The sequence below is a fragment of the Lepisosteus platostomus genome, chromosome 8, assembly GCF_059453375.1.
Source record: "Lepisosteus platostomus isolate fLepPlt1 chromosome 8, fLepPlt1.hap1, whole genome shotgun sequence".
NCBI classification, from domain to species: Eukaryota; Metazoa; Chordata; class Actinopteri; order Semionotiformes; family Lepisosteidae; genus Lepisosteus; species Lepisosteus platostomus.
In genome coordinates, this window is record NC_142618.1 from 61,766,090 (window position 1) to 61,783,404 (window position 17,315).

General features: G+C 44.1%; 1 protein-coding gene across 4 annotated transcripts in view; it reads left to right on the top strand.

Moving 5' to 3' along the window:
- The window catches only part of zfhx4 (zinc finger homeobox 4), an 84,101-nt gene that overhangs the window by 61,870 nt on the left and 4,916 nt on the right, over positions 1 to 17,315 (top strand). For 2 of the 4 annotated variants that reach the window (XM_088644213.1, XM_088644212.1), the window contains exons 5-9: positions 5,484 to 5,606; positions 10,742 to 10,872; positions 11,428 to 11,628; positions 12,072 to 12,195; positions 12,382 to 17,315. The exon at positions 12,382 to 17,315 is cut by the window's right edge and continues 343 nt beyond it. In XM_088644213.1, the coding sequence (XP_088500339.1) occupies positions 5,484 to 5,606; positions 10,742 to 10,872; positions 11,428 to 11,628; positions 12,072 to 12,195; positions 12,382 to 17,315 (5,513 nt within the window). The remainder of the gene's footprint in view (positions 1 to 5,483; positions 5,607 to 10,741; positions 10,873 to 11,427; positions 11,629 to 12,071; positions 12,196 to 12,381) is intronic. The other 2 variants (XM_088644214.1, XM_088644215.1) reach the window with 2 other exon arrangements.

Genomic DNA, 17,315 nt, shown 5'->3' on the forward strand with positions numbered 1-17,315 from the left:
GTTTTTTGCTCGTTGGGAGGCAGAAGTAAACACTTTAATCTCCATTGTGCTGCGTTCAGATAGGAGTTAAAAATGCTGTCTCTAAGTAAGCACATTTAATGTGGGGGCATCACAGAGTGTTCATGGCAACTGTGGTTGCTGCTGCAGTCAAAAGCAACAATAAAAAAGTTTATTTTCTTCACCACTTTTCACCTGGAAGTTTCTGTTTTTTTCATGTGATAATATTATATGTGGTTATGTGGTCTGGGTCGCCAACGCAGTGCTCAGTTCACATACAGTGCAGGCCTGATTGGTGGAGCCAGTGGCCTGACCCAGGTGCCAGGATGCCCTCTGTAGCCCTCCGTGCGCCAGGCTGCTGTACACCTCACCTCATTTCTGAGCGAATGGCCGCAAAGCGCACAAAGGGACATTTCTTTTAACACGTGTCCTTTGATGCAGGGAAAGTAAGAAAACTGATAGTTAAGCACAAAAAAAAGTGACTTTAATGTTGTTTACCTTTCACGAGCAGCTAGCCTTTACTGTAGGAGGAGTTATTTCACTGGTAGATAAATATAACAAAATGATCAAATTTAAGTGTACCTTTGGTTTTACTGGCTCAATTTGTTGTCCTTTTTTTCTCATTGCTTTTACTTGTGTAATGTGTATTATGTGTATGTTTTTGCACAGCGATTTAAGTGTCTTGAAAACCACCCTGGAAATGTTATTATTATGTATTATATCACTTTGTGTTGTGTACTTTATAAAAAATAGCGATAGTGCTTTTTACAGGACAGAAACACCAGAACTTGTTTTAACATGTTTCCTTGTAATACTGGAACAGAAGCCTTCACAATCACAGTTTATTTTGGCACAAGGAAGGAAAGAAAACTGTCATGTTAGATTGACATAGTTAAGTAACTCCAGCAGTAAAATTGATTTATATATAGGACTCTTCATAACTATTACTGCAGAGTAAATACATTATAGCTTTATGGCTTGTACTCTTGTGCTTAAACAGTATTCCGTCTAAAGTGTTGTTCAAAGACAAAAATGATGCCTCTTTATAATCAATCTCTTGAATTCCACATGGCCCCTATTCCAATGAGACACTTAAACTCCTTAGATATATTTATCAATGACAGAAAACCAGGAACAAAAGCAATCCTGCCTCTACAGTGTACAAGGTGCATATGAAAAATGCAGACTCTTGATAGAGCATAAAGAAATATAGAGTGCAGTTATGTGGCTCCATTCTGTGCTACACTTTGGTAATGTGGCCTGTTCTGCAGACTCTCTTCATTCAGATAAGAGATAATTAACTCCATTAACATATTAAATTACATTTCTGCCTTTTAAATTAACATTGGGTACAGTCTCTGTACCTTCCTGTTGTACAAAGGATGTTTACTGTGGAGAAAAAAAAAGAAATTAAAAAACATTAATGTAAGTCTTACTATTACGTAAACTGACAGCCACCTCTCTGTGTTTATCACTGTGATTATAATTTATGTTATAAAATGGATAAACAAAACATCCCAGCATGTACCCTGTGAGTGTGACAGAATAGTTTCTTTAGAAATTTACAAATAGCTGACATCTAAAAAATAACATTTACAGGTTAGGCATGGTTAAATTTTGTTCACTTTTAGTATTAACATTACAGACCTAATATATTGCTATCCTGCCTGTAATTTGTATTTATATCTTAATGCCTTTTGTAAGAATCACAATTAAATTAAAATTAAAATGTATCTAATTTGTCTGGTCTCCCCTTAAAAAAAATTAAAATTATAACCCCACAGCAGAGAAGCTGTAGCTACTGCTAGTATGAAAGATCTGCTATTGTTTACAGAAAACCTATCTAAGCAAAGCTTGTGATAGCTGTAAATTTAATTAGGATATGTTCCTGCCGGCAGGAAGAAATCATTTGTTAATCACCAGGCTGATACAATGCTGACATGCATGAAAAACAAAAATATTAAAGCATTTTCTGTATTTTAGAAGCTTCAACAAACTTACTACTTAGTGTTTTTTTTGTAGTGAAATTTGTATTAGGAAAAATTAAACAGTCCTTTACTAAGGCTATTCTTGGAATTAGGATTTCACAATATGAGTGGCCCTAGGAACATTTTCACTAATAATCCCACATGCTTATAGCTGTATAATATAGGTTAATGCTAAGGTACTTGGACATCTCCCCAGCAATCCCTGCTGAAAATTAATATGCAGAATATGGTTGTGTGTAGCTGCTTTAGTGTCTGTCCTGCTTCCAGGCTCAGCTGTGCCTGCGTCTCAGGGCTGATGTTTAGTATTTTAGATATGGTACATTAACAGCATCTGGTTAAAATCGAAATGCTTGTAAAATACGCTGAAATATGGAAAAGGAGGGAGAGAAAAAAAAACGGGGTAAAGGGCTCAGAAAGTCAACAAAGGTTATTATCCTGAAGGTATTACAACTGGCCCTTAACTAAATGCAGCACAGGGTAGAGTTTCAAAGATTCTTTTAAATCGGACAATAAAATTAAAAACACAAGGGTAAAGAACGGAACCTCATGGAAAGCAGAATCTAACAGCTCAAAGTCAGAAAACCTGGAACTGGGGCTTGAAAACAAGGTGAGCTGTTTCACACCTGAGCTACCTCTGTTATAGAAACAAAAGCTGTGGTGCAGTTTTTTTCAAAGAGAGGGCCTCTCCAGGCTGTCCTTGTAACCTTGCTGGAGTAGATTCGATTGAACACTAGTTACTTCATTAATAAGAAGCTGCTGGAGAACTCTGTATTTTTTCGGTGTAATGGACCACATTACAGACCTATATTACAAAACTGCAGCGAAAGTGTGTTTGTGTAAGTGTTTTTTAATGTATACAACAGTTTCATTTGCTAATATGTTTCACCCATAATGTGCAATGGGTCAGTCTTTTACTGGACAGTTAATGACCGGCTGTAGAAGTTACTGTACCCATGAGGAACATCGAAGAAGCTCAACCCCACAGATTGTCTTTAGCTGGTCACTAAAGAATAAGACTGTTTTTTTTAGTGGAAATGGAGTCAAGACGCCTGTGTGCATGAAAGAAAGAATGCAAAAACCATTCTGAAAAAGAGAAAAACTGCGCCCAAAAAGAGTGGTGGGTTTTATACGCGAGACTGCTTATTATGATTTCTGCCTCTCTGTGTGTGCCATTTGTTTTGGTTCCGAACGTGCATTTGTATGTGATTAAAACCTCCGCAGAAACTTTTATGCATCCCAGGAGGGTCTCAATAATAAACAGCTTTCACCTTCCCTGCTCTGAAAGTGAGCCTGTTCTGCTTTAAGGTTCTGTCTGTTTGCCTGGTGACATCAAAGGGAGCACCGGTGGGCTGAGGAGAGGGACAGTTTGACCTCAAAGGGTTATTAGTTTGTGGCTTGGTAGAGGCCTGTAAAGTTACGTACCGTACTGCTGTTAGCGATTAAGCTGATGGGTAAAGTCTATACCACAATCTCTCCCTGCTGCTGACACAGAGCCTTTCTTCGCATTCAGATTACTCAAACTGTTGCCAGGGTCAGGCCGAGGTCAGACACCATGATGATGTATAGGAAAGCATGTCTGGGAATTTCTCGCGCTCTTGAAACGCATACCAGGAAAGCAGCAGAACACCCTACCCCAAAAAAAAATTGTCTGATGAGACCCAGATGATAGCTGCTCTTTTTTACTACCTTCAGAATTTGCCTCTTTCTTTTGCTTGACGCTCCATGTTTTATTAATGCATTTCGCGATAGCCTTAAAAATTTCATGTCCCCTGGAGGTAGAGACGCTCGGTAGCACTTTGACACTTCGCTTCCCTGCCAAGGGGAATGGGTCAGTGAATCCGGCTGGCGGAACAATGCGCAGATTCCCCAGGATGGGGCGGCAGGGGTGGGGGGAGGGGGCCAGAGAGAGGAAGAAAGGAAAGGGAGAGGGTGTGGGCAGGGTGCTGCCCTGGGCCTGCGGGCCTGACCCTGAGGATGAGCCCCATGTGTGTGCACATGGCATGAACCCAGCCCAGTCTGGTCGTGATCACAGGCTCCCAGCAGCCCGAGCAGCGCTCCCCTGCCACCTCTACAAGCACTGTGACAGGGGAGCCGGCCTCCCCTCTCCTCTGATTAACCATCAGGAGCGGCGGGGCTTAAGAAACACAGCGGCCGCGTGCACCCCCACGCCCCCCTTTGCATTTCTCAGATGATGCGGGATGGGGGAAGGGAGGGTGCAGAGCCGCAGCTTTTTTTTTGTGAACGTGACCTTCATGCTTTTCATGTGCGTCTCCTGGCTGTTTCACAGTGCGCTGGGAGTAGAACGGCAAATGCACCCTTTCCTAGTTCGTATCCCTTGAATTTTCCCCGTGTGTGTCGGAGGAGGGCGGTCTGCTGGTGCCCAGGGCAGGTCCCTCTCCGCCAGCGTACCTTCGTCGCGAGACAAATTCGAACACGCCGTCACCGCACAAACGCCAACATTTTAGCAAGCAGCTGCTACCTACGACGGGATATTTCACCGTGTTGTCGGAATATTATTAATAAAACATCAGACGCAGAGTGTGCCACAATTTCTCCTCTCAATCATTCTCAGCATCTGCAATGAAAATTTTATGCTACGTATAATTTCCGCTTAATGTGTTGCACTTAACATGCTGGCAGCGGTCCTGCGCGTGGAGTCTGAAAGGGTTAATTATATCATGTTCTGTGAGCACGACTGCTGCTTACCAAACAATGACTTGAGTGATTGTATGCAAATGTGCTGGTGACCTTTTTGCCACCTCATGGTCAATATATATGGTTATTAAGGCTTTATAAAATTGATGAGCACAGCGCTTTGAACGCCATTTTCTCTCCATTCTCTAATTTATTTAATTCCTGCCAGGTCCCTACAAATATGACTTTTATTTTTGCACTGCAGTCGAACCAGCGTGTGGTGCTGGGGGAGTTGTGAGCCTGGTTATCTGGCATTACTCAGACTGCTAAAAATTCATTAAAATGTGACATCAGCGCAGTAAGAGACAAATGATCTCAGGATGAAAGGGAACAGTGGGCCTTTCACGGATTAGTGCTGCACAGCCCCAGCCTAGCAGCTAACAGCATAAACAGATTAATCCACTCGCAGCATAGCTAAGATACACAGAATTATTAAACAAGGGCCGAGCCACCGCAAAGATTTCCATGTAATCTGCCTAGTGCGAACAATCTGGAGAGGTGTGTGACGGAGATACCCAACGAGAGTTCTGCTCTTTCTCACAGAGAGCGCCCCCTGTCGGCCAGAACGCCTTTCTCCCCCCCCCGCCCACTTTCCAGGCTCGGAGCGACACCCTGCCTTTATGGCGTAGCCACCACCGGTTTTAATTGAACCCGCTTAATTATACGTGCACATCTGACGTGACCCGGGGCGCCCGCTCGACGGGCCATGCCGTGCGGGGAGCGCTCTCGGTGGCCCGTTGTTTTTAGCCCTCCGGGAGGTTTCCGGGCCGAGTGCCAGCCACTCACCCTGCCCCGTGTGCTCAGTTGCAGAGGAGCCAGGCGAGGAGCCCGAAGGAGCGTTCAAGCTGGGAGGCGTGGCTGCGGCCGAGGAGAGGGACACGGCCGAGAGGGACGGCAAGGAAGGCAGGAAGACGGAGAAGGAGTCCAGTAAGAGTCCCCCCCCCCCCGGTCCCCGTCTTCCTCTCCCCTTTGGTCTCCTGGCCACTCTCGCTAATGACCACTGCATGTGTGTGCTGCCTGGGATTTTTATCACTAGCCTCCCATTGACCTATTTTTAATCATAACCATCTGACAGGATAGACGCGGATAAGTTGAAGAATATTACGGAATGACCAGTGAGATTATTTTTTAATCAAATCAGTTTGCGTGCTTGTAATTTTTTAAGCTCCTTTCATTAATCTTTGCTGTACTTGCGATTCCTCTGATGACATATTAATTTGGCATAAGCGTGGGATTAGATCCCACTCCTGTGTATCCTTTTCTGAAAACACCATGGCAGTGCACCCTTGTAACCCTCAAATGATTTTTTTCCTTTCCTTTCACCTGCTAAGAAGCTATAGCGGCAGAGCACATTCTCCTTAATGTTGGGAAATGTAAAGCCTGCATATATTTGTAAATGTTAACGCATTAACAAAGGCGACAATCTATAAAAACAAAACTCTGTGCAGCTCGGAAAGCGCCCCCTGAGCTAGCATCTGGTGTAGATACCTCAGGCTTTGTTGTATTTGATTTGGCAAATAGAAATTCATACATGCTTTTTTATGTATGAGATGGAAATCTATGGTCGAAATGAATATTACATTGGATCTTTTTACTGCACGCTATACCTAGCTACATTATGTTGGACTCAATGAAGCAGAAGGAATGCTGAAACAGGTTGGAGCCTATTAGTTTAGGTAGTCATCTATCTTTTAACCATATCTGCATGACAGGAACATCTGAAGGAGCTGCTGCTTCAATGCATTTGCACATTGTGTTACAGAAAACATCGTTTAATATTGAAGGAGGGATACAAATCTTGGTTCAAGTTAAATTAATGTCTTGCATTCAGAAAGAAAAGCTCCCCACGATTTTTATAATTTTCCTCAGTCCTGTTGTTTCTTTTGCCTTTTAAACAATATCATAGTTTGTGTGTTGACACCCAGCATACAGTAGGTGTGTATTTATACATGAACACATGTGAAGACACACGTATAGAAATTGTTTCATGACCGCTGCTATCCAGAGTCTACAGATTTCATTGCTATCTCTCTGGATTCTATTTTGTTTTTATTTTTTTAAATGACTATTTTAGCTGTGGGCTCTTCTGTTACGTATTACAGCATATATAAAAAAATAGATGGAGTTTTCCACTTTCTAACAAAAAATATTTTAAAATCCCCCGTTATAAGTGTATCTATGTCTCTAATTACGGAGGTTGTGGAAGAAAAAGATGGTTGAACAGAAAAGGTTACAATAAGAGTTTTAGCAGTTTGACTTATGCATCTTAAATTCATCTTCAAACTAAATGCTTAAAATTGAGGGTGTTTTTCTTGGAGCTCTGGCATCCAATAGCTCATTTACATTGTCATTTTAATCTAGTGTCATTTTAGATTAATTTTAATCCAAATTACATTTTGCATGCAAATTTATTAATCTGGATAAATTCCAGATTAGTTTGTGCACTTCATAGAGATGTAACATGTCAGTAACATGGCTTAAGGGAGTACATTTTTTAATAACACAGTAAACACAAGCAAAGAAAATTAAACTTCATTCATTCCTGCAATGAAAATTATCAGAAGACTCAACTTAAATTAGCAGGGATACTGCCATTGTTCCTACAGACCCATTCTGCTTGCTAATTTCTTGTATAATTTAAATAATACAGATAACTAAAATGAAATGTAATGCATGCAAACTACATCAAATGCTGAATATTTAAATCACAGCTTTCAAAATAAAAATAGTGTGCATGTGTCCATAAATCCTCAGATTAAAATTTACATAAAAGGGTTTCTTTTTGTCTTAATAATTAGATCAAATAAAATATTTCAGCTGTTATCTTATTTAAGTATTAAAAATAAAATTTGTAAAACATTATATAAATGTTTCAGGTTTATACATGAATGAAATCAAAGTTTTGACCAGCATAGAGCCATGTTGGTGTTACTCTCAAGAGGAATTATAGTGCATTTTTAAAATTGCTCTTTTATATAGTGATTCTAGCTTACTGGTTCTTCACAGTGGAAGGTTTTAAATGTGACATTCAGGTGTTATCAGCTGAACTGCAGGGCAAACTAATGCTTAACCCAAACCACTGTCTCTGTAAATCACAAAAGTTACATGAAGTGTTACTGGGGAACAAGCTTATTTATAGCTGTATAGCCTTAACCATACTGTGAAGACAGTAGTGGAGTAAATTAAATAATAAATTTAACCTGCCTTCTCCTCAAGCACTTCTGTTAAATGGATATTTTTTCTCCTCCACCTGTATTATGAAAACTAAGTCTTAATCTTAACAACAACAAAAAAGTCAAGTTTTATTCTGGCTCGTGTTTTTTTACTTCTGCTATTCATTGTAATGCTATACATTACCACAGCTCAGGAAACAACAGCCGTCTCAGGAGAGTATTTTGTGCAGTTCTCTGGACAGCCATGCCAGCACTGACGCTGGGCACAACGCCCTGCCATTTTAACAGCAGACCTGCCACGAGAATTTAGTTGTCAGGTTTTCCCACAGTGGGGCTGCACCCATGCTGTGTCAGTGGTTGTGTATGACCATGACGCACAAGGCTGAGCTACAGTGTGATGACGTGTTTGAGTCAGCCCTACACTGGCCTGGGTGTTACTGTGGTGTATTTTTAAAACAGGCATGCTGTATGCAAGTATATTAGGACACAGTGTAGTAAACAGTGTATACAGAAAACTGATTGCTAAACATAGTAAAAAAAAATAAAGTATTGTGCAAATGTTCTTAACAACTAGGAGTTCGAAGTAAAAGAAGTCAGTCAGTGGAAGATGGGAAGATTGAATATTTGGTTAAATTATGCCGCTAGTTTTTGAAACCCGACATCAAGCACTCTTCAGATTTTATATTTTCACTGACAGTTGTAAATAAAGATGGGTGATTTGGCTGTTGGTCTCATCCTTGCAAGGCAAACAGATAGAATGTCATAAATCACCTTTTGATTTATCTAATCAACCAAGAACCAGCTTCTCAAAGGCATTTGTCATTCGGAGAAGAAAGGTGTCACAATTATTTTATCTATTGCTTCATTGCTATAAATTGTATTTCGGGTCAAAGGAAAAAAAGAGAAGTCATGATGAAATGTAAGGCACTGCTTAAAATGAAAAATGTAAAAAAATAAGCCAGCGTTAGGGTTCAGCACAGCTAATATTTCTTTCTTCAAGTACCATAATTATAAAAAAACAGGAGAAAATCTTAGTGAAAATATCAAGGTTCTTTAAACTGAAATATTATTTTAATGGACAAACTGCATTTTTGGGAGAGAAAGACCTACGTGTATATAATGAATATTACAGTATGTGTCGTACGCACATACTATTTACAAATTCTTAAAACAAGTGTTTGTTTCTCAGCTCTTGGTGCTGTTAATCATATGTATTTTGTAGAGGAAGATGTGCGTTTAGCTCATAAAAAATGTGAGTTCTTGGGATGGGTTTATCTAGAAATAAGTATAAGACGTTCCCTATTGTATTTCATATTTGGAAAAAAGTAAGGTTGATAATCTTATTTTCCCTCCTGTCTGTTGCGGTCTGTTCTTTATGCAAGCCTTGTGTTGACTGAAAAGAAATCTTAAAGGTGAATCTTCATGTACAGCATGCAGTCTGATTAGCCCTGGACTATATATTTACATTGAACCTGATAGCAGTCAATAGCTCGACTTCATTGCATTGTGAAATGTATTTGCACCCAGTTGTCCAGTGATCACATCCTCACCCTGGAAATAATTTAGTTGCAAATTGACTGGAAGATGGTGAAAATTGAAAGTTAAAATTAGAAATACTCATAATAAACAGCAGGAAAAAAAGGTCAGATGATGCTGGTCTGTGATGAGATTGGAGCGTCTGGTAAATGAGGTTTTCTGTTTGTCATGCAATGCATGCAACATGTCTTTCCAGTATTCAAGCCTGTATAAAAGATTATGGCACAATTCTCAGTCTCAGAACATTCTCTGAAGCTGCTGGCAATTTGTCTAAGACGTACATTTTTTTTCTTTCAGTCACTTAGCTCGATGGGCTGGTTTTAACAGTACAGATAAATCCAGCTCTTTTGGGGAGCGTCCAGGTTCCCCAGAATGAGATAAAGACATTGTCCTGAGTGCCCAGGTTTAACTAAGGCACAGTTGCCGAGCACCCCTTGTACCTCAGAAGCTGCAGGACCGGATAAATTGCACTGGCTAGGGCTGGACAGACTGTCTGTATCTCAGGATGAGGGTAATGAAAGATTTATCACCGTGTGCAGCATTTGCTAAATACAAGTAGGAGCTGATGTTTAGAATTGAGCGCAGTTGTAATAATGGAACATCGCTGTCCCCCAGTGTACAAGGCTTGGGTATTTAGTGTAATATTCAGGAAGGTTATTCAGCGTGCACAGACATGAATCTCTAATTAACTACATTTTTTACATTGAATCAGATCCACAGCATGTTGTGTTAGCTATGGAAATGAGAGGAAAGTGCAATTTTGTCCTCCTTCTTTAGACCGTCTTTCAGATTTTTCTAAGAAAAGCAAAAAGAATCTTTTAGGGCTGCCCACACAACAAAGCTTTTAATTCTCTGTAATATAAGTCACTGTAAAAAACATAAAGCTACATTTACAGTATATTTCTTTGATTACTGAATAACATCTTAAAATCGTGTAGAAATATCCAATGCTTTTTTTGTTACCTTGTCATTTTTTCATTCTGATAATTTTATAGTACAAGGTGTCATGATCCAGGCTGTTTCTAGTCAGGGAACGTTATTGATTAACCTCTCAAGGTAACATAAGGTTATCTAAACAAGGGGAGAGCACATTACTAGATTAATTTGATAATGTCTGCCTAGATTAGTTATCAATGCATTGTAGTCCTTAAAATTCAAGCATTCAGTATCTATTTTAGCATCTTATTCATTCCCTAAATCTTTTTTTTCCCAGTTTTTCCCCATATTTCTTTGGAACTGAAGCTTAGTGCGAAAGACAATGCTGCAACAAAGCTTTTTCACATGTCTGTTTTTGGAGTAAAAGATTGTAAAAGGCACACTGAGCTAAAGGTGCCTTGTGTTGCTTGTCCGCAGGGGTTAATGCACTCGGTAAAGACGCTCCTGGGGCTTCTGCATTAGGCAAGCGGGCTCTGCAGGAGAATGAACATGACAGCGGGCCCAAGCGGCCCAGGTCAGCTGAGGAGAGCAAGACCAGCAATGACCAGGTAACAGTATACAAAGAAACACTGTGCCATCAGCTGTGTTCAGATATAAAACCTCCACCTCTGATGTTTTCATTAGACGAGTTTTAAAATTAAATTATGAAGTGTTTGACTAGCTTGTGGTGCGGGACTGTGGGTGATCCAGGTCTTAGTAATTTCTGAAATGGATTACATTAAGTGAGGCGAGGAGAAGCTCCAATCTAAAAAGTACTCCTTTTAATGAGGGTGAGACTGAGACTATTAAGTTAGGTACTTTGTAATTTATAATCTCCTCATTGGAAATTCCAGTCAATGATTTTTTAAAAATAAATTGCAGTAATTAAGGACATCCTTAGGAATGATCAACTATCGTTTTTTAAAATCAGTTTCATTTTTTTGCAAAGAATATGCATTACACGTTACACAGAGAGGAAATTGATTTTAATAGATAAACTGCATTTTTCCCAAGCAGCTGATTTGCGGGACAGAAGAACAGCTGTTGTTTTGGGGTTTGGGATGCTGCACTGCTGCACGAGTGAGCCTCCGCCGCAGCGTGATTAATGGCCCGTGTCTCTCCAGGTCTACCAGTGCCCGTACTGTAATTACAGTAACAAGGACACGAACAGGATCCAGATGCACGTCATGTCCCAGCATTCCATGCAGCCCGTTATCTGCTGCCCCCTCTGCCAAGACGTCCTCAGCAACAAGATCCATCTTCAGCTCCACCTGACGCACCTCCACAGTGTGTCCCCCGACTGCGTGGAGAAGCTGCTCTCCACCGTAAGCACGCAGCCGGAGGTCAACCGAGCAGGAAACGCCTGCTTTAGAAGCTGGCAGAATATACTGTAGATGTGAAAAGAATAACGGGCGTAAGGGGGAGGGGGGTGCTCCCTCTGCTTCCAGTGGCTTCTGGGACGGGCTCATACATACATCCCTCTATATAGGCTCTTGAAAAACTATAACCTGTTCTCCAACACTTTTTCTCTGGATTGCACAATCCCACCAGTTAGAACACTGCTCTGTCTGTGTTCTTGATTTTTATGTCGAATACATGTTGCTTTTACACACAGATATAAATGCACTGTTCAGTTTGATTTTACCCACATATTTTTTATATATAATTATTCATCTTTTTATATAATTAAATGTATTACATTCTAGAAACAGGCAGGTGACTGGTGTTGGACTGATGTGTTTTTCTGCGGGGGGGGGTTTTCGGAAAGGTATCCGGACCAGATGTTATGATGCCCAGTAACATGCTGCTGCCCACGAACTCACAAGACAAACTCCAGTGTCAGGTGGACGTGGCTTCAGCTGCTACACAGGAGGCGCCTGGAAAGCCTTCAGGTAGATGACGCTTTTTTAAATTCCGACTTCAGGATATCTTCCGTCGTTTTCCTCCCACGTGCAGGGAGCTTCTGTTTGAGCGCCAGTGGAAGTTGTAAATATGTGGTGTGCCATATGTTTCAGGATCCTGCTCTAAATCTTCCTCCCCCCCCCCTTCTGCCTCTTTGTCCTCCTCCCTTCGTGCAGGCGACAGTTCCGGCGAGGAGAAGGGCCCTGCGGCGCAAGACAAGGGCGAGCAGGAACTCCAGCCCGACAGGCTCCGGCCTCCAGAGGAGGCTTCTGAAGCAGCAGACTGGAAGAAGAGCGGCGGGAGCCGGGAGGCCAGAACCCCGGACCCCCTGCAGGAGCACCTGAGCGAGCTGCAGAAACGGCAGCCGCTGTCCGTCTCCGACCGCCACGTCTACAAGTACCGCTGCAGCCACTGCAGCCTGGCGTTCAAGACTATGCAGAAGCTTCAGATCCATTCCCAGTACCACGCCATCCGCGCCGCCACCATGTGCAGCCTGTGCCAGCGCAGCTTCCGCTCGTTCCTGGCCCTGAAGAAGCACCTGGAGAACGGGCACCCGGAGCTGAGCGAGGCGGAGGTCCACCAGCTCTGCGGGAGCCTTAGCCTGAACGGGGACTTCAGTCCCGAGTGCGAGGCTCGGGCCCTGGAGGAGGTGCAGGCCCTGGAGCAGGAGCTGGACAAGGACGACGACTTGGACCAGGAGGGCAAGGCCAGCCCCGCCGGGAGCGACAGCAGCTCCCTTCCGGATGAGATGGGTTCCGAACCAAAGCGGACTTTGCCTTTCAGGAAAGGCCCGAACTTCACGATGGAAAAGTTTCTAGACCCTTCCCGCCCGTACAAGTGCACAGTGTGCAAGGAGTCTTTCACTCAGAAGAACATCCTCTTGGTTCATTACAATTCAGTCTCGCATTTACACAAGCTGAAGAAAGTTTTGCAGGAGGCTTCCAGCCCAGTTCCACAGGAGACCAACAACAGCATAGATAACAAACCGTACAAATGCAATATTTGTAATGTTGCTTACAGCCAAAGTTCAACCCTGGAGATCCACATGAGGTCTGTGCTTCACCAGACAAAAGCCAGAACTGCCAAATTGGAAACTAGCAGTAGCTCAGCCAGCGGAAATACTGCTAATAGCCCTGTTTCAGTGAGTCAAGGAAATGTTGATTCTGCAAGCTTACCAGCGTCAGCTAACAAAGAAAACCACATAGATGCCAAAGAAATTAGCAAAAAGCAAGCTCCTGATCCCATTTCTGTCCAGCCCACTCATCAGCCATCCCAGTCACCAGCACAGCTTCAGATGCAGCTGCAGCATGAGCTACAACAGCAGGCCGCGTTCTTTCAGCCGCAGTTCCTGAACCCTGCGTTCCTGCCTCACTTTCCAATGACCCCTGAGGCGCTATTACAGTTCCAACAGCCCCAGTTTATCTTTCCATTCTACGTCCCAGGCGCTGAGTTTAATCTCAGTCCAGAGTTGGCTTTGCACTCAGCGTTTGGGATGCCTGGGATGACGGGATCATTGCTGGAAGACCTGAAACAGCAGATGCAACAACAGCATCAGGCAGGACAGCAACAGCTTCAGCTCCTGCAGCAGCAGGCTCAGCAGCAGCAGTCTTCGCAGTCACAGATGCAGCAGCAGAAACCACAGCAGCAAGCTACGAAGTCTGCTAAGGTGGAGCAGATCAACACGGCTATAGCTGACAGTCAGATGTCCAAGGAGGCTGAAGAGCTGTTTGAGAAACAGGAGAGCAAAGCCAAGCAGGAATACCTTTCTGACATTGAAAGCATGAAAGAAAACAAAGAGGCCAAAAAACTGAAGCCCCAAGAGTCGCTCATCCCACCCCCACGCATAGTGTCAGGCGCAAGGGGAAACGCAGCAAAGGCCTTGCTGGAGAACTTTGGCTTTGAGCTGGTTATCCAGTACAATGAAAACAGGCAGAAGAGCCAAAAGAAAAGCAGAACCGTGGAGGACGAGATCATGGATAAACTGGAATGCGGCATGTGTGGAAAGCTCTTCTCCAACATCCTCATCCTGAAGAGCCACCAAGAGCACGTCCACGGACAGTTTTTCCCGTATGGACAGCTGGAGAAGTTCGCACAGCAGTACAGGGAGGCTTACGACAAACTGTATCCCATTTCTCCGTCGTCTCCCGAAACGCCTCCGCCACCTCCACCCCCGCCTCCTCCGCCCCCTCCGCCTCCCCAGGCTTCGGGAGCAGGGAAGGTGCAGGCCCCAACCCCAACGCCACTGCAAGCCCCACCTCCCCCTGCCCCGCCCCCGCCTCCTCCACCGCCTCCTGTGGCCCCTCAGGTCCAGCTGCCCGTGTCCCTGGACCTGCCCCTCTTTCCTCCTCTGATGATGCAGTCTGTGCAGCACCCAGCCTTGCCGCCCCAGCTTGCCCTCCAGCTCCCGTCGATGGACACGCTGTCGGCCGACCTCACGCAGCTTTGTCAGCAGCAGCTGGGTCTGGATCCCAACTTCCTCCGGCATTCGCAGTTCAAGCGCCCTCGTACCCGCATCACCGACGACCAGCTGAAAATCCTGCGCACCTACTTCGACATCAATAATTCGCCCAACGAGGAGCAGATCCAAGAGATGGCAGAGAAGTCCGGCCTCCCACAGAAAGTTATCAAGCACTGGTTTCGCAATACCCTTTTTAAAGAGAGGCAGCGGAGCAAAGACTCTCCCTATAACTTTAGCATTCCTCCTATCACCACGTTGGAAGACATCCGGCTTGAATCGCAGTTCAGCGCGTTGGAGTATTACAAAACAGATCCAAGCCACAACAAGAGGTCTTCTAGGACACGGTTCACTGATTACCAGCTGAGAGTCCTTCAAGATTTTTTTGACACCAACGCTTACCCTAAAGATGATGAAATAGAGCAGCTCTCCACGGTTCTCAACCTGCCAACTCGCGTAATTGTTGTGTGGTTCCAAAATGCCCGTCAGAAGGCTCGCAAGAGCTATGAGAACCAGTCTGACGCTGTTAAGGACAGCGAGAAGAAGGAGCTGACCAATGAGCGTTACATTCGGACCAGCAACATGCAGTATCAGTGTAAGAAGTGCAGTGTGGTGTTCCCACGCATTTTTGACCTAATTACTCACCAGAAAAAGCAGTGTTACAAAGATGAAGATGATGACGGCCAAGATGACAGTCAGGCAGAGGATTTTATGGATAACAGTGACCAGATGCTGCCAAAGCATGTGTCAGGGCTGTTCGATACAACCAAACCTTCCTTAGGAACAGCAACAAGCTCTGGATCAAGTACTCCTTTAATGCCTTCACCCAAACCCGACATGGGTAAAACCTCTCCCAAGCCCGACTTTCCAACAGACAAACCAAAGCAAGCTGAGGCTTTTCCTCCCCAAGTGTCAAAGGCTGTACCTTTGTCTGAGCCACAGCCCACCCAGCCTTCAACACCTCAACCCCAACAGCAAAAATCCCAGCCACAAATTGTCCGGCCTCACTCGCAACCCCAGACAGCAGTCCCATCTAGCCCTCTTTCTATTGCCATCACCTCCTTGACGAACAGTCTACCTCCTCAAATGTTACAATACCAATGTGACCAGTGTAAAATTGCCTTCCCAACTGTGGAGCTTTGGCAGGAGCACCAGCATATGCATTTCCTGGCAGCCCAGAACCAATTTCTTCATTCGCAGTTCTTGGAAAGACCTGTGGACATGCCCTACATGATTTTTGATCCTAACAACCCCCTCATGACTGGACAGCTGCTCTCTGGAGCCCTTTCACAAATTCCAACACAGAACAGCTCAGCACTATCCACACCTACTGGTGCCAGTTCCAGTTCCCTGAAGCGCAAACTGGAGGAAAAAGAAGAAAGCAGTTCCAATGAAAAAGATGGTGGGAACAGTGGCGAAGATCAGCATAGGGACAAACGACTTAGGACCACCATCACTCCAGAGCAGCTGGAGATTCTGTATGAGAAATACCTGCTCGATTCCAATCCAACTAGAAAAATGCTGGATCACATCGCTCGGGAAGTAGGTCTGAAGAAAAGAGTGGTGCAGGTCTGGTTTCAGAACACACGAGCGAGAGAGAGGAAAGGACAGTTTCGTGCAGTGGGGCCCGCCCAGTCCCATAAAAAATGCCCTTTCTGCAGAGCTCTGTTCAAGGCCAAGTCAGCTCTTGAAAGCCACGTGCGCTCCAGACACTGGCATGAGGCCAAACAAGCGGGCTACAGCCTGCCACCGAGCCCTATGATGGGAGTGGAAGATGGAGGCGAAAGCCCTTCTAAATACAGCTGTTTTGAATATCCACCGATGCTCATAAACAAGGTGGAAATGACTGAATATGAGTCTCCTGCAGCAGCTTCGACACCAAGTAAACAGTTGGAAATGCCGATAAAAAACTTCTTGGGCCCTTCATCCTTAAAGGCAGAAAACAGCGATGATATGGAGGGCCTCAACATGAATTCTGCAGATGTCTCCTATGATCAAAACAAGACTGATTTTGATGAAACGTCGTCCATTAATACAGCTATAAGTGACGCAACAACTGGAGACGAGGGAAACAATGAGGTTGATAGCATAACGGGCAGCGCCTGTGAAACGAAGCCTGCACTGTCTCCAAATGATTCCAAAACCCACTGTGGCGCAGAAGCCAAAAGCAATCCCACATCCAACTCGGACTCTTACGAGGAACGGTTTCCTTTCGCCCTGGTGAGTCCATCCTTGAGTTTCTCCGGGAAAGACAGTGAGCAGCACTACAACATGCGAGATGACGAGCAAGATGAGAATGCAGATCAAAGCGAAAACTCCAGCTTAGCTGATCCCAGCTCGCCAAGTCCCTTTGGGAGCAGCAACCCTTTCAGATCTGCGAAGTGCAGTGGAGAGAGGCCAGGGCACAAACGCTTTAGGACTCAGATGAGTAACCTGCAACTGAAAGTCCTTAAAGCTTGCTTCAGCGATTACAGGACACCGACGATGCAGGAGTGCGAGATGCTTGGCAACGAGATTGGGCTTCCTAAGCGCGTTGTCCAAGTTTGGTTCCAAAATGCTCGGGCGAAAGAAAAGAAATTCAAGATTAACATTGGAAAGCCATTCATGATAAGTCAGGGCGGGCCAGACGGACCAAAAAGTGAGTGCAGTTTGTGT